At 46.7% G+C, this 21,325-nt stretch overlaps 7 protein-coding genes across 7 annotated transcripts; 3 read left to right on the forward strand and 4 right to left on the reverse strand.

Moving 5' to 3' along the window:
• Window positions 1-602: 602 nt before the first annotated feature.
• SERLADRAFT_448548 (uncharacterized protein) lies at window positions 603-5,235 on the forward strand (the record flags this gene model as incomplete). Its single annotated transcript, XM_007317646.1, has 18 exons — window positions 603-1,073; window positions 1,380-1,449; window positions 1,514-1,574; window positions 1,627-1,908; window positions 1,992-2,067; window positions 2,125-2,279; window positions 2,343-2,484; window positions 2,535-2,871; window positions 2,921-3,085; window positions 3,142-3,252; window positions 3,317-3,392; window positions 3,445-3,539; window positions 3,591-3,637; window positions 3,692-3,957; window positions 4,012-4,038; window positions 4,098-4,257; window positions 4,311-4,593; window positions 4,647-5,235. The coding sequence occupies 18 exons, from the start codon at window positions 971-973 to the stop codon at window positions 4,990-4,992; spliced, it is 2,802 nt and encodes a 933-aa protein (XP_007317708.1).
• Window positions 5,236-6,948: 1,713 nt separating this feature from the next.
• On the reverse strand, window positions 6,949-8,934 carry SERLADRAFT_465967 (uncharacterized protein; the record flags this gene model as incomplete). Its single annotated transcript, XM_007317647.1, has 8 exons — window positions 6,949-7,192; window positions 7,248-7,371; window positions 7,432-7,584; window positions 7,634-7,730; window positions 7,786-7,959; window positions 8,016-8,297; window positions 8,359-8,621; window positions 8,678-8,934. 7 exons carry the CDS (start codon window positions 8,546-8,548, stop codon window positions 7,064-7,066), a joined length of 1,149 nt encoding a protein of 382 aa, XP_007317709.1.
• A 1,042-nt stretch (window positions 8,935-9,976) lies between these two features.
• Window positions 9,977-11,896, forward strand: SERLADRAFT_368985 (uncharacterized protein; the record flags this gene model as incomplete). The annotated part of the gene is made up of 12 exons (XM_007317648.1): window positions 9,977-10,117; window positions 10,171-10,219; window positions 10,419-10,552; window positions 10,600-10,672; window positions 10,726-10,869; window positions 10,929-11,072; window positions 11,131-11,208; window positions 11,275-11,318; window positions 11,374-11,420; window positions 11,477-11,616; window positions 11,668-11,773; window positions 11,824-11,896. The coding sequence occupies 12 exons, from the start codon at window positions 9,977-9,979 to the stop codon at window positions 11,894-11,896; spliced, it is 1,173 nt and encodes a 390-aa protein (XP_007317710.1).
• Window positions 11,897-14,686: 2,790 nt separating this feature from the next.
• Window positions 14,687-14,961, reverse strand: SERLADRAFT_387776 (uncharacterized protein; the record flags this gene model as incomplete). The annotated part of the gene is made up of 2 exons (XM_007317649.1): window positions 14,687-14,731; window positions 14,785-14,961. Coding segments are annotated over 2 exons (222 nt in total), but the record flags the coding sequence as incomplete, so codon positions are not given.
• Window positions 14,962-15,607: 646 nt separating this feature from the next.
• SERLADRAFT_465971 (uncharacterized protein) lies at window positions 15,608-16,257 on the reverse strand (the record flags this gene model as incomplete). Its single annotated transcript, XM_007317650.1, has 3 exons — window positions 15,608-15,999; window positions 16,058-16,164; window positions 16,219-16,257. Coding segments are annotated over 3 exons (531 nt in total), but the record flags the coding sequence as incomplete, so codon positions are not given.
• Window positions 16,258-16,947: 690 nt separating this feature from the next.
• SERLADRAFT_437321 (uncharacterized protein) lies at window positions 16,948-17,691 on the forward strand (the record flags this gene model as incomplete). The annotated part of the gene is made up of 5 exons (XM_007317651.1): window positions 16,948-16,993; window positions 17,051-17,098; window positions 17,160-17,331; window positions 17,393-17,475; window positions 17,561-17,691. 5 exons carry the CDS (start codon window positions 16,948-16,950, stop codon window positions 17,689-17,691), a joined length of 480 nt encoding a protein of 159 aa, XP_007317713.1.
• Window positions 17,692-17,997: 306 nt separating this feature from the next.
• On the reverse strand, window positions 17,998-21,021 carry SERLADRAFT_361197 (uncharacterized protein; the record flags this gene model as incomplete). The annotated part of the gene is made up of 14 exons (XM_007317652.1): window positions 17,998-18,398; window positions 18,457-18,513; window positions 18,572-18,689; window positions 18,745-18,957; window positions 19,024-19,112; window positions 19,166-19,216; window positions 19,274-19,361; window positions 19,419-19,506; window positions 19,566-19,965; window positions 20,020-20,153; window positions 20,214-20,290; window positions 20,343-20,502; window positions 20,560-20,636; window positions 20,686-21,021. The coding sequence occupies 12 exons, from the start codon at window positions 20,496-20,498 to the stop codon at window positions 18,121-18,123; spliced, it is 1,749 nt and encodes a 582-aa protein (XP_007317714.1).
• Between the last annotated feature and the right edge of the window lie 304 nt (window positions 21,022-21,325).

A 21,325-nucleotide genomic window follows, 5' to 3' on the forward strand; every position in this document is an offset into this window, starting at 1 on the left:
CTGTGTTTCTTCCTCTTGGTCTCTGTACTCGTGAGTGTGCTGATGACCGTTGGGTCCAGCATAAATTCTGCAAGTGGAGTCGACGATGACGCAGTTTCCCTGATCTGCGCCAGCACATCCATTCTGACACACTCGTAAGCTTGACGGTAAGAGGACGCGCAATGTGATTACACACTTACTCAGGCTCGTGGTAGCTCACATTGCTGGCAGGAGGTGGAGAGTCGAGCGGCGGCACCGTCATTAAGTTTAAGGATGGGTGGACGGGGACGTTGATGTCTTACTGGGAAGTTCAAGTTCGAGAAGCAAGGTGAGTGTACCTTGGTCCGGTTCTTATTGCGCAGTGCTCGCCTGAACCACCTAACGGAGATTGTAGCAGTCACCACATCGTCATGCCTCCAACGTGCCGATCGCGTGTTTTAGATATAGATAGCTGTACTGCAGACTCTCGCACCGTACCTGGCAAACAGACTACGTAGGGACTTCTGTAGCGGATGGACCAACGAGTTACTGTAACTTACAGACACTATAAACGTATGACATACTTCCACCGAACTTGCATGAGATAAAGGCGTGTTTGTGGCGCGGCACTAGCGTAAGTTATACAGTGTACGAGTTAGGCATAAACGCAAGGTCTAGGGAAGAACGATACTGTATGAGTTACAACCATAACTCAATGGGTGTGAAGAGATCAGGTATCTGATATGGCAAGTAGAATGGAGTCAGCTGCACCGATGTGAGCCTCGTGGAGGATTCATTGATGGATAGATCGAGTACTTTGAGGGGAAACAGGGGCACCCTCCATTACCATCATTTCCTCAAACGCTGCGTTCTTTGATCCAGGTGTTTCTAGAAGGAGAAGCCAAACCGCGTTAATAGTGGCTTGTAACAAGCCGGATCGAGGCCAGGCTATTATGTGGGTGGAACCATGCTGGAATCAGCGGCGACTTGAGTGAACGCGAGAAATCATAGTATGGCCATAGTGCGTAGAGACATTCATGGGGTGCTCTGCACTATCCAATGTTGCATTTGCGTGCTCAAGGGTCCTGTGGTCATGGTTAGAACCAGGCAACTCAGTACGTACATTTCCATGCAGTTTACTAATGGTAAACAGTTCCCACGCAACACGATTGCATCTGCTGGCATCCAGAGGCTTGGAAGGTCAAAGTCCTTCCTGTTACCACACAAAAAATTCTGCATTTTCTAGCAATCACCGTTGAACGCATCTACTAAACTTAAGTCATGTCTGGGAAAGCCGTATGTTTGTTTTAAGCCATATTTTTCAATCGATCAATTGACAAACGCTCAGCACAGATTGTGAAATGTGCGCTATAGTTTCGTCAGCTCTTTTCATCGATTTTTCTAATGACTGTGATTGCCAGCTGTTATCTCTGGTGATACCATCGTCTTGCGTGGCCGTCCAGGGCCTCAGGGTCAACCTCCGAAAGAAAGGTATGAGTATTACGCTTGTCATTTTTCCACTAGTAATATAACATCTGCATCACGATCATGTTAGAATTCTTCATATCGCAGATGTCACAGCACCGAGGGTAGGAAGCTCTACTCGGGACGATGAGGTGATAGACACAATTCCCCGGTATAGACCGTTATTCATTTCAAAAATTTCAGCCCTGGGCTTTCGAATCCCGTGATTTCCTGCGCGCCTTCGCAGTGGGCAAAGAAATCTCATTCACATCCACGCACAGTTTGCCCCCAAATGAGGATGTACCTCGCGATATTGGAACTGCCGAAATCGGTGGGCAGGATGTGGCTTTGGAGTTGCTCAAGAACGGATGGGCTAAAGTAAAAGACCTGAAAAGGGATCCTACGGAGGAGGATAACAAGAAAAGGGACGCTGAAACTGAAGCCAATAATTCTGGAAAAGGCCTTTGGAATCCTCATGGTCCAAAAGTACGTTGCTACTTCTGTTATCTGTTATCCAGGTCCCGTAGGGAAAGCTCATGTACTATATTGTCACGTGGCCTTAATTTTAGGCTCACGATATTCATTATATGATGCCCACTGAATCCCAAGCCTTCGTATCGGAATGGAAAGGGAAATCGATAGATGGTAAAGTTTATTGTCACATTGATCGTTGGCTGTCATGTTAAGAAGTACCACGAATAGCTCTCGTTGAACAAGTACGGGACGGATCGACTCTGCGTGTCCGACTGTTCATGCCTGACGGTGAACATCAATTTATCAATATTGCCCTCGCAGGTGTACGGTGTGCAAGGATATCAGCAAAAGAGGGGGAAACTTCAGAGCCATGGGCAGAAGAAGTAAGCCTGCTACATCTGTTTGGTTGATTTTGCATATTTGGCGACTAACTGCAATGAAACTAGGCCAAGTTCTTTACAGAATCACGCCTATTGCAACGTCCAGTCCGCGTACAGATTCTTTCCCTCCCAACCTCTACTGCTACACCCTTCCAAACTGCTACCAGTAATACTGCACCTTCGCCAGCTTCTATATTGATTGGAACAGGTAGGCTTGACGCTTCTGTATAAAACGCAAAAATACTCATATTTTCCTAGTATTACACCCCGCAGGCAACGTTGCCGAACATTTGGTTGCTGCTGGCTTGGCTCGCGTAGTTGACTGGCACGCAGGTATGCTCGCAAGTGGTGGAGGTATGGAGCGTCTCCGCGCAGCTGAAAAGGTTGCCAAGGAGAAGCGTGTCTGTTTATACGCCAATATTCCTGCTCCATCTGCGTCTGCAGCTGGACATGCAAACGGTAGCACAACACATGGCGGAACTCGAGTCTTTGATGGCACAGTCATTCGAGTTTGGAGTGGTGACCAGGTTTCTGTTCTCGACAGGGATACTAACAAAGAACGGAGATTACAACTAAGTTCCACGAGAGGACCCAAGTAAGTCCCCAAAAGCTCACGCGTACACCCGAAAGCTCATTTTTTGCAGACTTGCTGACCCTAAACAGGCATTTTATGCTCATGAAGCGAGGGAGTTCTTGCGCAAGCGACTTGTTGGTAAACATGTGAAGGTCACTATAGACTTTGTGCGACCTCGTGAGGGCGAATATGAGGAACGTGAATGTGCTACCATTCGTTATGGAGGGCAGCAATCGTAAGCCTTGTCTCGTTATTTTTCATTTCTTCTGTAATGATTGGGATTAATTGCAGGAATATCGCTGAACAGCTGATCGAAAAAGGCCTTGCCAGCGTCGTACGGCATAAACGTGACGACGAGGACCGGTCATCTGATTTCGATAAGCTCATGGCTGCAGAACAAGCGTAAGCGAACTCTTTTATCAGTACTACTCTCAAAGGTTAACGCGGCAGGTTACGCTCTTGATAGCGCAGTAGCAGACACCCGGGGTATACATTCTGGCAAAGAACAACCTGCTCACAAACAACCTCTCAACGTCTCCGATGTGGGAGAATGTTTTTCTTCTCTTCCGATATGATATACTGATCTTTTTACAGACGAGCACTCGTGCTTCTCAGTTCCTCAGCGGATTTAAGAGGCAAGGGAAGATCCCTGCGGTAGTTGACTATGTTGCAGCAGGGTCACGGTTTAAGTGCGTGCAGAAACATCACTAGCTCAATCTTTCTCATGGCCTGCCTTCTAGACTTCTATTACCTAAGGATAATCAGGTTCTGACTTTAGTACTGGGTGGTGAGTTATCCCCCTGACACTCACTTTGCGTACTAGTTTATAACTTGGAACAAGGTGTTCGAGCCCCTCGTACGGCAAGGAACCCGTCAGAGAAGAGCGACCCTTATGGCGCAGAAGCCACCGAGTTTGCTAACCGAAGATATATGCAGCGTGATGTCGAATTTGAAGTTGACACTGTCGACAAATCTGGTGGTTTTATCGGCGCGTTGTATGTAAAAGGAGAAAATGTAGCTGTGGCTCTAGCAAGAGAAGGTCTTGCAACTGTCCACTCGTTTTCTGCCGATAGCCTACCATGGGCACGACAACTATACGATGCAGAGGTCAGCCCTCTGTGTTTTGCATTCGGGATCACACATCTCAGACGATCCATTTAGACTGAAGCGAAACAGGCTCAACGCAACGTCAGTCTAACCCTTAACTTCTTTAACACGAAGTTTCAATTTCAGTTATTTTTTTAAAGATATGGCAAGACTTTGACGAAGAAGCTGAAAAAGCGGCCGAAGCTGAACCATCTGCCACTGATGCTGCTCCCCTCAAGCAGGAATATCTAGATGTTATCGTCAGTGATGTTCGAACGAAAAATGGTTTCAGCTTCTCTGTTCAAATTTTGAATACTGAAGGTCAGCGCAGCCCTTACTAAACTGAACACCCGTTTGATATGTGCTCGCAACAGGTATTGCATCACTCGAACAGCTGATGCGCGACTTTTCCTTGCACCATCGTTCAGCGGCTGCACCTGCAGGTTTCGTTCCAAAGGGTGGCGACCTAGTGTCCGCAAAGTTTTCTGACGGATCATGGTATCGTGCCCGAGTTCGCCGTGCTTCACCTATCAAAAAAGAGGCTGAGGTGACCTTCATCGACTATGGTAACCAAGATATAGTCGGTTTCAAAGATGTAAGGCCACTTGACCCCAAGTTCCGCTCCCTGCCTGGCCAGGCCCATGAGGCGCGCCTAAGGTTCGCATCTACTTGTTAGCTGTGGTTTATTGCTTACTTATGGGCTTCCTCAGCTTTATCAAACTCGTTGGGCCCGAGAGTGATTACCACACAGAAGCTATCGACCGCTTCCGTTTGCTGTGCGAAGGACGTAAACTAGTGGCAAACATTGATCAGGAGGAGGGATCTCTGCTTCACTTACGTCTCATGGACCCTTCGGACTCAGCAATAGCTCACGATCCATTGGGTATCAACGCAGACTTGTTGCGCGAAGGACTGGCGGCACTAGACCGCAAGAGCTGCAAATACTTCTCCGTCTATCCTCAAATTGTAAAGGGATTGCAAAATGCAGTCTTAAGTGCTAAACGGGACCGTCTAGGGATGTTCGAATTTGGAGACGTCGAGGAAGATGAGGAATAAATATCTATTTTTATTTCTTGTTGTGTTCCTTTCTACCCATGAAAATATCATCATCTTAGCATTCGAGCCTGACGTCAAGCCAAAGCATAGCGATAAAGAACACCCCGTTTCTCCTCATCGCCTCCTAGATTCCTTTTTTGACATAAATACGCAACTCACTTGCCTCACTTTAGTCCTAAGCCATGGCAAACACCCTGCTTCAATGTTTATGCATCCATCAAGTTTAATGGAATCAATTTGAGAGACCAAGCTGTCTACCTTCACATCTGTAGATGTGTCCTCCGTGCACTCAGCAGCGAGCCGACTTTTGATGAAACGCATGACAGGTCCTGTCAGTAAGTCGGAGCAGTGAGAAAGATCCACATCTTTTAGAGAGGGACATATGACCGCATTTGAAGTGGGGTGGACATGGTCCGAAGGAGCAACTCTTGAAAGCTCCTCTAATATTGCACTTGCTGCTCCGTAGATAGAAGATATTTCCAGAATATGTAGCGCAGGTGCCACTTGAAGTAATTGTATCAGAGACGTTGCCGAAAGCTGACATTTGCCTATTCGAAGTTCGTTTAGACAAGGTAAGCCCTGTCGCGTATATTGAGCCAACACTTCATCCATCGCAGCGTCATTAAAGAGACGCAATGTGCGCAGTGATGGAGCGTGGACGTTATCTATGATGGGACGGAAACAATTGACATTTTGAAGCTCTAAGTGCTTGAGATGGGCCATTGTTAAAGGAGACGACGGCTGTGCCATGTCATTGAGAGTCCTACAGTCAATACTGAGCGTTTCCAGCATAGGATTCGCTTCTATGGCCGCTAAAACCTCAATGGAGGCGGGCACGCGAGCACGGTGAATGATGAGTGATTTGAGGCGACGAATGTTATCCCATGGAGCAAGGCCGAAGGAATTAGAGCCAGTCAGAGTAAGGCTTTGGAGCCTGGCGTCTGTGAGAAGGATCAATAACCAGTCCAGCAAGTTGCCGTCTTGTACTTCCAGCTCCTCTAAACAGGAAAGAACTTGAACCTTTCCCAATTTAATTAAACACCGATGGAACTGATCCAAGATATGGCCCTGTAGGCAGCATACTCGCAGTGATTCCCAAGACAAAGTTTCCAACTCGCTCAGAGCCTGCATGCCATCTGGAAAGGACATGGATTCTCGGAACAACAGGGTGGAGATGGAGGCACGCGATCGTTTTATCCACGTCTGAGCTTTGCGTGTAGGATGTCTGTTGGACAGCACCAACGTACGCCAGAGAGAAGGTGTGTTAAGCGTGACTGCACGCCATTGTCGACACACACGCGACAAAGTGACGGAAAAAGCTGGATCCAATTCTGTAACTGAGGCAAAGATAAGACCGAAAATTTCCACTGGAAGTTTGCCAAAGTGGTACGCAGTCTTAGAGAGATATTCTCGTCGACGTTGCGCAACCACTAGCTGCGCCTCTACAGCCCGACGCCTCAAAGCCACTAACTCTCCACGTCGACGCGCATCGTCCGATTTGACACGATCTAGGGCAAAGTCAACCATCTTTAGGGCTGCGTCGTGTTTCTTCAATTCGTGAAACAGTCGCGCAGAACGGGCATAGCCCTGCCAACGTTCGGGAGCGAGGTCGATGACCTTTTTGGAATCTTGGAGACTTTCCCTATGGTTCCCGAGCTGTTCATACACTGCAGCGCGACAATCATACACTGTGAACTGATCGCATCCGAGTGCAATGGCCTTCAACTTCGTTCAGAGTAGTCCACAGTTATCTACTATGCAAGGCATACCTCGTTAAAATATGTTAACGCGTTCTGATATTCAGATAACTTGAAACAGGAAACCCCTTTTTGAAAAGCACCCTTCCAGACCATCAATTTCGCACTGGTGACGATGAAGAATGTCGTTGTGTAACAAGATACTTCAATGAATTCCCGAACGACTCTGTCGCACTCACGTGACTAGGCGTTTTTGTTTGCAATTGCATGTATTCGACTAGATAAATTTAGTGTACTATATCTACGGAGAGGTGAGGTACTTTAACAAGCTAGTATACTAAGAAGCGATAGGCCAAAGTCCATGGATTGAGTTTTCAGCTTGAAAAAAGCCGGGCTTTCGTGGAGTTCCACCAGACTTTAAACAAAAAGGACGGGAACATCATCTCAGTTGGGGCCTCCAAGAATGCGCTAACAGCCCAGAATATTGTTGAGGTCTCGTCATCCTAGCGTTGTATGATAAGCCCAGCTAAGCTTGTAGTACAATATAAGTTTACCTACCGTGATAATCATTGGAAGAAGCTTCCCGTGAATAAATTCTCTCTGATCTTTGCCAAAAGAATGATCATCACCCTTCACAGGAACTACAGTCTCGTACCCATAGTCTGAGGCCCGATTCGAGTCCCTAGTGCAACAACATGATAAGATATAGGGGTCCATGGTCAGCGAATGAAATGATACAAACCATAAGCGACCTGTGCGGTATAGTTGAGATCGGAAGAACTTGTTACTGAAACCAGACGGGATAACAATATTGCCAATGGCATCCACTTCCCGCACGGACTTCAGCAAACTATTCAGCGTGACAGCCTCAATGCAAGCCTTAGTGCAGCCTTGCCTGTATGCAAAAATGAGTGAGATGCCTACGTATACGTGGAATAGCTTACCCTGGCACTGGATTCAAGGTAAGTACAGAATCTCCTATAGCAATAAAGTTACAGGGTAATTTGGCCGCGCGATGATACTGGATGTATGTTGAAGGCGCTTCACTCCAAATTAGCTTCAACGTAATCGACAATCACAATCAATTCCAACTCACGGACACGCCATGTCCATATAGATGGAGGATATTGTTTTTCTTCTACCTCATCCAGCAAATTGGACACCCACTCTGGGAGCGGTTCATGTAGAACCATTTCCGAGAAAAAAGTTCTAACATCTCCAACTGTAGTCATCTTCTCACGAATATCGTAACCTCCGAAAGAGATCTGGACTGTTAGATAGCAGTATCAGGTGGAATCAAATTGACAGAACATGGACACCACCTACGCCGGTTGTGTTCACGTAATGCAATGACAATAGCCCTGCCGTCTTGTTTGTAATCTGGTATGCTCACATAGAGGTTTGAGGATGAGCGATCGATAGGACAACCAATGGTCTCCAAAAAGTTGGCAGGAACAATGAATTCGCAGGTAGCCGATCCAAGCTTATGGTCGTAGGAGAGAGCGAGATCTGCATACGGTAAATAACCTGAAGGAGTATCACTTTGTTTGGTATCCACTGGTGTATCCTTGAACCATCGATAGCCACTGGACGCGCGTCCACTGCAATCTGTGTTGTTGAGGCGTTCATCAGTATCGCTAATAGCGAAGATATCGCTATTTGGGCATACCAATGACAAGTGCAGCACCATAAGTTGTCGTAACGTCACCGGATTGGACAGAGACGGATCCTAAACGTTCCCAGTTGTCCGTAGTAGGTTGCACGGCTATTACAGAACCGGTAATTTGCTTGATATTTGAAAAGCGGCACAAGACGAGGCGGCGCAAGAGTGGTTCATAGATATCTCTACTCAAAGCCATAGCCTCAAACTGAACTTTCTTTGGAGCAGGGATCGGGCGTCCAGAGGTGTGGAATTGAGGATCAGATGCAGCGCTAGGGTATTCTCCTGTAAATTTTTATGAGGCATAGATGGCAATATTAAGACCCACAATCCCCCTACAGCCGATAATTGTTGATTAAAATCCGGGAACAGTTTTCGCAGAACCAGAAGACTAAAAGGTTGATAGGCATGTAAGGATAGGTACTGATATACCCGCGAACGACCAGTAGAGCTGATACTGTGATCAGCAGATCCGGTGCTGCCTTTCGAGTTCTCGCTGTCCAGGGACTTGAATGCCTCTGGGTCGACGATAATAACTTCGGTGAAGTCATCTGCACAAATACGAGCGGCAAACAACCCTGCTATACTATTGAAAAAATCATGATTTAGTAGTTCACTAGTAAATTTGGAAGCCGACGGAATTTACCTTCCACCAGCAATTACTACGGTACCCTTCTTCTCCCGGTTTCCTGAGCCTGAATCAAGGTCATCGACGTCGTATACAGCAGTATATTTTGCCCGGAGTCTCCGTCTCAGCAAAGTTGCAAAAATTTTATACGCAATGGAAGTTGCCAGTATGGTTGCTGATACAACCTGTACAGTGTGCACTCGAAGGCACATGATAGCGACAGTCAGACTTCGCAGTTGGAGAGAACACACCAAGTTACTACAGTACAGCAGGAATTTTTTGTATATATGCAGCTAATCCAAGTCTTACGTTAGTGATGAAGGTGGAACTTCAAATGACCGGGTCCTCCGAGTCGTGTGGGATGAAACTATTACACGGCTAGTTCGGCAAAATGTTACCCAAAGGACCAAAGACTGCAAGACCTTTGTCGGAGGTTTTTCGTCCACCTGCAATGTACTTTGATGGGCAGAGTAAGCGGATCTAGCCAAATGTATGAGTGATGTGCTGTGATGTGACGCCACGAACTACTTAGGCTTTTCGGACGTTGCCAGCCAAGCCAAGGTGCGGGGGAAGTAAACCCGACATTCTCCCGTTTGTACGTCTGCTACTAGTAAGGACTGTCCAAACAAAACGCTGCAGCACCTTTATAAAGCTGAAAAATAGATTGAATCCCATGAGTAGGATTATTCGACTTTGACGGCTTTTTCGCTCATATCTCAAGCCATTTTTCGACCACGAACGACCCAGTTTCAGTGGTAAGCAGTCAGGTATTCCTTTCGTAAATCGATAACTCACAAATGACACGTAGTTATGTCTACTTCCCTTCCGAAGGATGGAATCAATGCTGGTACGGCCCAGTTCTACAAAAGTATGGCCTCTGGAGTCGACGTCGTCGACGTTCCCAAAACAGAAGACATCGAACTATCCATCAGAGCCGGAGCACCAGAAGATAAGTCTTCAAAGCCTGTGGTTTCTTCTGCAGTCGGGTTCGAAAAAAATATGTTTTTGGCGTCACAGACAGAAGAGCAGAAGCGTAAAGCCCGCATGCAAATGATGTGTTTATACTGGTCCTTTTTTCTTTTGGGTTGGAATGACGGTAGCACTGGGCCTCTTTTGCCCCGGATTCAATCTGTGTATCATGTATGTCAACGAATTGTTTGTTGATGTGAATATATTCCTCAGCTTGAGGACAGGTAAACTTTACTATTGTTTCGTTGTTGTTCGTTTCTTTGTGTGTCGTACGTTTACTCCTCACTTTCCACGCAACCCGAGCTAAGGTCTTTGTTAGGGATGTATAGCTGGAGCAGTGATTAATGTCATGTTAACTGACAAAGTGGGATTTGGAAAGGTGTGTCTATACTTTTCAAAAAAAATGACCATTTAAATGATATAGCTGTTTTTTTATCTAGCTGATATTTTTTGGTATACTTATGCCATCAAGCTCGGGACCACGTATTAATGTCGGGTATAGGATCTCTCACTCAAATAGTTGCTTATAGTTTGCAAGCCGCTGCCGTACCCTTCCCTGTCTTTGTGATAGCAAACTTTATCAATGGAGTGGGCTCTGCAGTACAGGTATTTCCCAGTTTATATTTATTATCGCGAAGTTGACACTGCCGCAGGATGCCCAAGCGAACGGTTTCGTGGCGGCTCTAGATGACAACTCGAAGATGGGCTATCTTCATGCAGTTTATGGTACGGGGACATGTTTCAATAGCATGGGTCTCAAATGTGACCTTGAGATTTAGGTGCAGGGGCTCTTGTAGCTCCTCTCGTGTCGACTCAGTTTTCCCAGCTTAAACATTGGTCTTTTCACTATCTGATTTCTCTTGGGATTTCGTTGTCAAATGTCGCTTTTTTGGCATATACGTTCCGTCTCAAAAAACAGAATGGTACTGCCTCATAATTATATCACCTCGTTTCCATTCAATTTTTCCTTGTCAATTTTCAGACTGTCTCGCTGAAATCGGGCTCGATTCCGGTGAAGAGAACGCCTCCGAGACACGTACCTACCGGCAGATTTTCGCACAGAAGACTGTCCATGTCCTCGCGTTCTTCATTCTAGTTTACGTCGGGGTAGAAGTGACTCTCGGTGGTATGTATCTTTGTGTCTTTATTGCCTGCCCCTGGTCTGAGGTTGTTCAACCGTGAAGGATGGATCGTTTCTTTTATGATCGATGAACGTGGTGGTGGACCGTCTGCAGGATATATCTCATCTGGGTTTTTTGGAGGTGCGTCTAGAAATTCATTTTCGTATCATATATAAGTTCCCTACCTAGTATCTGTATCGTCGACAGGTCTTATGGTCGGGCGCGTGGTCCTTTTATGGTTTAATCGCAAGGTGAACAAGGTCTACTTCGCTTGATGTTTTAAAGTGTTGATTTAGCGAGCGTTAGATGGGTGAACAACGTGCACTACTTGTCTATGCTGTCCTTGCTATAGGGTAAGCATGCTATGTATCTTGCACGGTCCAGCTTTTGTATTCATTGATTCCTGTAGCTTGGAGCTAGTGGTTTGGCTAGTCCCTTCACTAATCGGTGGGGCAGTTGCCGTCTCTCTGGTAGGGGTATTATTAGGCCCGACATACCCATTGGCAGTGAATCATGCTGCTCGTGTTCTTCCCCGTTGGCTATTAACCAGTATGTGTACCTTTACAATCAAGTTCCGAACTCTTCTGACCAACTTAAAAGGTTCCATCGGGTGGATTGGCGGATTTGGACAAGCGGGGTCCGCAGTATTTCCTTTTATCACAGGTCTACTCGCTTCGAAGCGAGGAATTCAGACTCTTCAGCCTCTGTATGTCTTTGTGTGTTAATTTCTAGGCAAAGACCTTACAACTCCTCCAGCATAGTAGCTATGCTTGCATCAATGCTTGTATTATGGCTAATGGTTCCCAAAGCTGTGCACCGAACAGATTAAGGATCCATTAACCAACCAAGGGCTTCAAGGTAAGGGTCGCGATAATGTCTAGGTGGGCTGAGCGAGGCATGATGCAGTACTATTTTGAAATGCGAGTTAATTTGTATGCGATTTTAACCCAGATGTCAATGTAGATTGAAAGATTATGATGAACAAGGGAAATGCTATACTGGACACGACGTACAGTCAAAATCTAGAGGGGTTAATCACGAGATAACTAAACATAATTGAGAAGTCCTGCTTTCTTCTTACGAGTGGAACCCGCCCTCTTTGACTCTGGAATATGAGATGGAGTTCCTCCATCCTCTGAACCTGACTCGGAAGATGTATCCTCCTCTCCGTCTGAGTCTTCCGTGTAGGCATTTGTAACCTTCCTGTTGGAAATCTTTTGGAGCGATGCTGGTATATCGCTTGAAAAAGAAACTTGTTGACTTGCGATTTCAGTGAGACTGCGATAGGGTATGGTTGACTTCTGCGTTTGATTCCGCTGAGAACGCCCCATCGTGGTCTGCTCTGACTCTGATTCAGAAGAAGATGGTGATCCAAGATGTGTCCTTATGGTGGGAGGTTCCATAGCAGGCTCGTTCCACTGAGAGTATGGGAATGGGACCTGACTCTCTGTGAGAATGAACAAGGGATCATGATTCTTCAAAGTATCATCTACGTCTTCGTTGTCGGTGACGTTGTAGCCGTTTGCAACAGATGTAACCCCTTTGTTAATCAGCGGGGAACTAAGTGCAGAACTACTAGGCTGGAGTTCGTCTATTGCAATTGATGAATCCGGAATCAGTGGCGAGGAAGGTTCACGTAGAGTGGCCCATTGCTGCAGAGAAGGAGGAGGAGGAGGAGAAAGGGCCGTATCATTCTCAGCTGATCCACGAGGGATTACAGTAGTGCTAGGGATAGTGGCATTAGCGGCAGCATCGCCACCGTCCTTCTGTACAGTTTTGGCTGATTCTCTTGTTTGCCCAGCTTTTTTGCTCTGTTGAGGTTTGGTCGCTTTGGGAGGCAAGGCTCGTTGCGTTGCGCTCCTTGTTCTCCTGGGGGCGTTAACTACGTCACGGTTTGTTGCGGCGGTGGACTGTCTACTGGACCTCCTGGTAGACGGTAGTACTGAGCTATCCCTGATAACAGCCTCGGGCAAGTCTGTACCGGCCTTTCCACCCCGCGTTTTCATCCGGTGAGCCACGCCTGGCTTTGGGGTGGAATGACTCGACAATTGATTCCCAAAGTCACGATTAAAGGAATCTGTATCATTCGTCACAATCGAACCAGTTCCGTCCTCGTCTTCTGCAAGCGATTTCACGGTAGTTTGGACTTCGGGAATAGACAGTATTTTCGGCCTTCCAACGGGGGCTGGCGAGGGTATGCATAATGCAGTGGTCCCTTTTACAGCCTCTGACCCAATTTTAACAACCTCGGTTCGTTCATTGTTATCGTCATTCTGCTGATTTGACTCAACGGTAACGTTTCCTGTCACATCCGGTGTAGCTTGCTGTGTAATGTCTGGTAGCCCTCCTAAGGTTACCAAGCCTCCTGGCTCAGGTGACGCAGTGGAGTTTAATGCATCCATGCCTTGACCATTCAATGTAGGAGTAGACGAGGACGAGGATTCCGCTGCTCCTGCCATCATGATATCTTGGTCAGTGTGGGTATTCGCCGATTTCTTCTGTAAGGTCGTGGTTGCTGCTTCATCAGGAGCTTCTAAGGACGGTTCACCCGTAATTATCGAGCTTTCTTTTCCACCCATGTCTTTTGGCAGAGTATCGGGAGGGGGGGTGGACTTGCGAAAGTTTCCAGAGTCCTGATCATCAACAGCCTCTGATGGAGGCTCTGAAAGAAATGGTATGTCCTCGCCGTCCTCGCCGTCAGGTGATGCTTCGGCTTGTGACTCCTCGTCGGAGGAAAAATTGGTTTTATCAAACTTTTTGGAAAAACGTCGATAATCGCGATCCTCCTTTTCCTCGTCCAATAGTTTATCCTTTTCGTCCTCATCATCATGATCACTTGTACTCGAAGAAAGTATTTCCTGGAGAATACTCTTTGATTTACCTGGACCACGAATCAATTCATCCAAGTCGACTTCAGCAAGAGAGAGATGATCTAGAGCTGCTAGATTCATGCGGTCTTGCTCGGTAGGATCAGATGGTCCATCATTGTCTTCGTCATCATCGGAGCCTTCACTGCTGCTTCCTTCATCTCTACTCTCTACAGTAACCTCGGAAATTTGGCCAGTACGAACCATCGATGGCCAAGACGAGCTATGCTTATCTGAAGTGCTTGATGAAACGATTGGCTTACTACCAACATCTTCGGGAGTGTCAGAAGTTGTGAAGTTGCGTGGTGAAATGCCTGCCGATAAACCATTAGGTGCTGTGGACGTACTTTCTTGCGCCGTTGCATCGCGAATAAGCTCTTGTAGCTCTTCGATGAGTCTCGCATGATCCCTCTTATCACCATTTTCAAGTTCTTCGAGGCGTTTCTGCATAGCATCTGAACCCGCTAGGATTACTGGGCATTGATAACGAAGATGAAAGGGGGAGGTAAGACAGACAGGACAAGGGGTCTTAACCGTAGTCTGAACAGCAGGAGGCATCGCTACGACAACATCAGAGTCCGGCACTTGCGAGACCTTTGACTTAGGCTTCGCTCTTTTACGCACAGGCTTATCAGAACGGCTGCTTCGAGCAGGGTCCTCCAAACCAGAAGGTGGAGACGGGGTAGCTGGTTCCTCATTATTTGATTGCAGGACAGATGCAATTGCAGCGTCTACAGCAGCAAATGACGATCTCAAATCAGGCGAGGATAATGGTGCTTTCTTCTTTCGGCGAGGGACTGTATAGTTGTTCGTTAGAAACAGGAGAATAATCGTCTTAACTTATACGTACCATCCGTATCGGCATGTTCACTAGTCGTTTCGGTTTCCTCAGCTTTGCGTTTTGCTTGCTTTGACTTTTCTGTATTATATCGGTCAACTGAGAGTAACGATGATGGAAGCTTGGCTCACTTGTGACTTCGACTTCAGACTTTGAGTCATCAACCAAGCTTTTACGGCGCTTTGATAGCGCTAGAAGAGAGTATGTTATTACGGGTGGATCCAAGACAGAAGTACATGACATACAGCTGCTTGCACCATGCAATGAAGTATTCTCCGAAACACCTTCATCTACAGGTAATAGTTTGTCCTTCTTTTCTATGCGAATGTGGTTATATTCACCCGGAAACTAACGCAACTATTTACATACTTATTTCTGAGGGCCGAGGGGTTTTCCCAGCAGCTTTCCCGGTAACAGTCTTCTGAAACTCCCGAGCAACTTCTGTAGAATAATTAACGAGTGAGCTTTTCCTAGAGCAAAGTGTTTGAATTTACCAGCAGCTATATCATCGATATTTATCGTGGGGCCGTCTCCTTCTCCTGCTTTATTTGCCGAAGCTATGATTTTGTCTGATTTCTTCGTTCTCTTCCTTGCTTTCGGAGGTTCACTAGGGAGGATTCCCTCTGATGACACAGACAAGGGCACATCTGGCGTGTCTTGTGCCCCGGACAAGAGGACATTAGAGTCAACGAGCGGCTCCGCTAACGGAGGAATCTGCTTGGTGCTACTAGTCTTCCTTGGCTTTTTAGACTTTTTATCAGATGCGGTTTTGGCCACTGCAGCCTTGGAGGAGGAGGGATCAGAGACTGTGACAGGGGTGACCTCTTGTTCCTTTGCGAGCGCCGTCTTGTCCACCACCGAGATTGCCTCCACGCCATCTGCTGTATCGTCCACTGATTGACTTTTTTTCGTGCTTCGTCTTTTCTTGGGCATAGGAGCTACCTCTGCATCGGACTGCTCTGGTCCAAGAGATTTGGCTCTGTCGGTGTTCATTTTTCGTTTCTTAGTGAGTGATGGAGTACTACTACGCGGTTTGGGGGTCTGTGGATCAGGGGTGTCATCGAATGACACTTTGCGCTTCTTCCTCGATGAACTGGGCGCTTTTGATGGGCCTGTAGTATTGGATACAACTGGGAGTACATCACGGTTTTGTGCAGTGTCTGTCGCAGGTTCTGGAGGTCTGGGAAGGGCCACAGTAGGCGTAAGCACAGGGACTTCTGTATTCTTCTGTAATTATTATAAGGGCTGTCAGAGTAACCTCAACATAAGCAAGCTGGACGCGCACCGAAGCCCTGGGCGTATGCGATTGCTTTTTGGGACTGGCCACTGTTACATGGACATCGACGGAGGAAGCGTTCCTGACCAGTGCAGAGAAAGCATCAAAGTCATCATCTAAAATGCAACTTGATGAAATTCAGGACTGTATTCATGTGAGAGGCGATGTACCATCGTCAAGATCAATAGCTTTCCCTCCTCTCATTTGTTTCATTCGTAAAACAGCATCATGAGATAGCTCCAGCTTTCTCCGCACCACCTCCTTCGTTTCCTCGAGTGATTTTTCTAAGATGAGATTGCACTTAACGCGGACATGCCAGTCGATGGATCAATCAAGGGTTACCTTTGAATAACCTATCGAAGGTGCGACCTGCTGCATGATACGTGATTCTGGGCACATCATCGTCTCTTTTTCGCTTCAGCCCCTCCATACTGTTTGACACGCGAAACTGGTAACGCTACGATATCGGCTCTGGGGACTTGCCAGTGGAGGCGTGCTGGAAGTAAAAGCCACCGTGACATGAACACAGAAAATGTGCAAAAAGTGCTTTGCACTTGCTCACGTGACCAATTCTTTCATTCCACACCCGCGATCACCATTCGAGTTTTAAGTTGAAGCTTTCGTAGTCGACACAGCATCATAATCAGCCTTTCATTAGCTGACTACCTGGTCGCCGTCTGGGCCGACGGTGCCCGAGCATCACAAAGTCTGACTTAAATTACAGCCGCTGTGCCCTGACCTGCATAGGATTCCGCAGAATGTCACCAGACTATAATCGGGGTGTGGTTTGAGGACGATCTACATAAATTCTACGTCAAATCACATATTCTTCATCAGTACTTTCGAACTCCTAATTTAAACGAGCATATCTATTGTTTGACCCCTCCTACCTCGTGTCCATGTCCGCTACTAGCCCGTACACTATCCGTCACCTGGCGAAAGGAGGTCCGGTAGGGCTGCTTTTCTACGCGTCGATATTTGTTAACACCCAATTTTTTACAGAGGATGTTGAGCCAGTTATCAGTGTGCTGAACGAAGCATTTAGTCAAGGTCAGTGTTCTCACCGTATGTATCCGATATATGCTTATCCATGAATGGTTCGCACCCTTAGATAAATTCAGCAATCTCATTAGTTACCACGATAACGAGGTGCTTGGACAAATTCAGAGATCACAAGTGGTCGCTGCCTCCATCGCTGGGGATATTTACGCCGCTGAAGATATTAACAAAACCGTGGTTGGGGCCGCTGTCTGGTTTGAACCTGGCCGAACTCTATTCGATAGGTGTGTTCGAGATTCCTTATCCTAATCACATACTTTCTATTGAACACCCATTATCGACTAGTGATGACCAGAGAGCTTCAGCTTTATTACCTATGATGACCAAATTTTCCCCTCAGCTCCAAAAATGGTGGAAGGAAGAGGCAAGTCCGTCCCATCATCTTGTGGCTCAATTCACAACTGATAGGTAATTAGCTTTTCCCTGCCTATAAACAACTTGCCTCCCTCTCAGGGGAGAGTGCCATGCTCGATTCATGGCATTTACAATCCATCGGTGTCATTCCAGAGCACCAAGGCAAAAGCATAGCAAAAGCCCTGATTCAAGAGGTTCAAGCCAAGGTCAGCCATCAATCATCACCCTAGCGTACTTGTAACTTAGATATTCGCCAAAACAGGCCAACGCTACTGGTGTCGCGATGTCTTTGGAGACCACAACGACAAAAAATGCGAGCATCCTTTCAACTATACAAATTATACTATTCACATTTATTCTTAGCTTGCGATATATGAGCATCTTGGTTTCAAAGTCAAAGGACGTGTAACAGTGTCCAATATCCACGGCACTAGTCCCATGCTCGCCATGCTCCGTGAGCCTGATGTGGTGTCAATAGCTCATAGTTGAGCAATGACATCCATCTCATGTCGATGTTCTCAATTGCACAAGTCACGGTAATCCAGACATTCGTAACATTGAAATACCCAAAGAATTGACGGTGACGGCTCGCTAAATAATAAAAGTAAACGTAAACGTAGAAGAGACCCAACAGGTTATTACTAGCACTCTGGAGAGAATTAGAATGGAGATGCGGTCACAAAGCGGAAAGAAACCACAGACAGAAAACACAAAACTGGAAGACAGAACTTGAAAAAACGCTCTCGTCTATGTTGTATATATATATATTGTCCTGTTTTTTTTTCAGTTGGCTCTACGCTCGCCTCAAGAGTCCGAGTGGAAAATATATGAGGAAAACGATCCATCAGAGTTCCTGCGTTTAGGTTGTCATTAGAGGCCAACTTCTGTTCAGATAGGACGAAACCTACGGTCATGTTCAAGTTTCCAGACAATAGCCCTAGGGGAAGAGTCAGGAATTAGACTGCGGGGAGACGCAAGATGAACAAAAGACATACTGTTCTCCAAGATACATCCATCAGGAATGTCGATTCTTTGTCCCTCATTGGCAACGACTACAACGCGAATTATAAATAAGCTCCATCTCAGTGGATTTTAAGGAAAGGTAAGCACCAATGACAGTTCCGCGTAGGGTGACATTCCGTCCAAAGTTGACGTCTCCAGTGACAGTCAAATGGTCAAGCTCAAGAATCTTGGGAATCTTCTTGAAACGCTTTTGGAATTGTTGGATCTGAAAATACAAGCGTCACTCAAGCCTGTGCCAAATCCCACTTGATCAGACTAACCTTCTTGAAGTGGTCACCAAGCTTGATCACAGGTATATTCTGGAACATCCTGTTCTCATTCATCACAAGATGACCATGGTCCAGCGAGTAAATGTCACTCTTGATCAACAGCAGATCTGAGCAACTCTTAACAGGCAAGAAGCGGCTTCGAGGAACGTTGACACCATGTGCGTTCTTGAAATGCTTGACCGCTGCTCCAGCGGCAGTCTCGAGCTGAAAATCAAATACAAATAGTTCAGCCGCCGAGCATTATATATATCGTGCTGTGACGATACCTACCTGGATGACTGCTTGACCGTCGTCGTTGGTCTTTGGGTTAATGATGATTTCAAGTTCCATTCCCTCTGTTTCCATAATGTGCTTGAGAGCTGCGTACGTCTGTCAAGTCATGTACCGTGCTGAGAAAGCAAATAATACAAACCTTTGAGGTTTATCCAAAGATTGTTGGTGTTAAATATCTTGAACTTGCGAACTGGGTAAATTGCCATGTTTAGAAAGACCATGACAACGATACAAAGACACTACTTACCTGACTTGAAGTCCTCTACATGCTCGGAGGGCACTTGGGCGATTTCAAGGAGACGTATCGAACCGTTATAATCAATAAGAGTACCACCCTGTATAATAAAGCATCACGTCATCTGGGTGAATCACAGAAAGACGGTCACATATACCTTGATATCAGCCTTGGTCTTATCGGTGACTTCCATCAAGAAGTCAGCTTGGGAGTCAATCATGTGTTGAAGGATCTTCTCGTCGACCCTACCCAGAGTAGCACAGAATGAATAACTTGCTCTCTTCTCGAATATATAGATACGTACACAGCACCCAAGTTATCCGAATTGGACACAAAAAGATATTCCTTGCCTTCGGACAGCAATTGGTCCAATACACCCGAGTGCATCAACGCGTTGTAGAGATCACCGTGACCAGGTGGGTACCACTGCTTCTTGTCGTCCTCTGCACGCTTGGGACAGGGGAGCAGCGTCTCCTTGTCTATACGAGGGTAACGGGACTGGTTGAATGTCGTTATGCTCAATTGCTGGTTTGCATACTTCTTGATGATACGCAGGGTATCCTCGTGCGTATTGAAGGAGGTCATGAGTATTAGTGGGACATCAACATTGTTGGTTGTGTTGAGATGCTCGATCTGCTGCACTGTCAGGTCAAGGAAGGTCATGTCGTCCTTGACTTCGAGTGCACTCTTGGCGCCAGTCATACCTACGATACAGAATCATTAAGAGGAGTAGGGAACGACAATGGAGAATGACATACCCATAGAAGTACCGAGACCCCCATTGACCTTGAGAACGGCAAGCTTGTTCAGGTTGCTACGGTCCTTGGGCATGGTGAGAGTGTCATAGAGTACGATTTGGTCATTGGCGGGAGACTTGATGCGATCCCAGTCACTTAACACATTGTCGGATTATCAGGCTGCGGGCGGGTGAACAAAAGAGGCATATACGCACAGAGGTATGCTTCTGGCACGTTCCGAGAGATAACGAGTAAACAAGTAGAAGAAAGATTGCATCTCAACGTCGAAAGCCTGGTGTGCTGATTGGTATGGGGGAACACGTGTTAAACAAGGCTTGACATACCTTCTTGGTGGCTGGATCATCAATAGTGCTGACGAGATGGCTTATCTCGTTGCGCATGGCCTTTGCAGCCACGCCGGTGGTGGCTGTCTTGAAGTCAACGCTGCTGCCGCGGGCATGGGCATTGACGGTGTCTGCGCGAGACGCTAACATAGACATATTGCTGTTGAAAAAACAAGATTAGATTAACGAACTGCAGCTGTAGATATGAATTGCTCGCCTTGGGATGGGTATCTGTTGTGTGGGGGGATGGCGAGAAAAGAGGAGGAGCTGGAGATGTTTGTGATGGGCTCGGAGCTGAGATCAATATTAATATGGATGTGGAGAGCTGCGGACAAGTCCGAACCTTCTTCCAATGAGCTCAGCGGTAAGGCAAAAGAGGACGGGGTTCGAATCACGAAATGGTTGTCAGTGGGGTGAGAGTAAGAGAGAGAGGTAGCGAGGGGACACGAGGGTATTTGAGGGCGAAGAAAGGACGGAGACGGAGAGCAGAGAAGCGATTGCTATTACTCGCTATATTCGTTTGCTACGAACGTGCCCGCAGAACAGCGATTGGGTGGAGCTGATGTCTGCCACGCTGGCGTGCTTAGGGTTTTATAACGAGCATATGTATCCAACTTTTTAAAGGTATTGGACATATCGGGCTGGACTGGCACTCGGATCACTTGTACCTCTGGTCTTCGCTCGCCTTATTTCTGATACGTACACCTTATCGACATGGCAGTGCAGCCCTTCCACTCCTTTTCCGAAGTTATCTCCTTATCGTCTTATGTTATAACCACACCTTCCTTCGTCTCTTCCACACACCCTTTCTTTTTTTCTTTCTTTTCTCTCTTCAAAGCACGCCTCAAGATGCACATATTCCACATTGGTTTCGCCGCCGCCCGCACGGACGTTGCGGATCTAGCCTTTTGCTCTACAGCATCCGCATATTCAAAGGTCTCGGTCCGACAGATTTTGCCGTCTGTCAGTGATTCTCCATCATT

Source organism: Serpula lacrymans (genome assembly GCF_000218685.1).
Source record: "Serpula lacrymans var. lacrymans S7.9 unplaced genomic scaffold SERLAscaffold_6, whole genome shotgun sequence".
NCBI classification, from domain to species: domain Eukaryota; kingdom Fungi; phylum Basidiomycota; class Agaricomycetes; order Boletales; family Serpulaceae; genus Serpula; species Serpula lacrymans.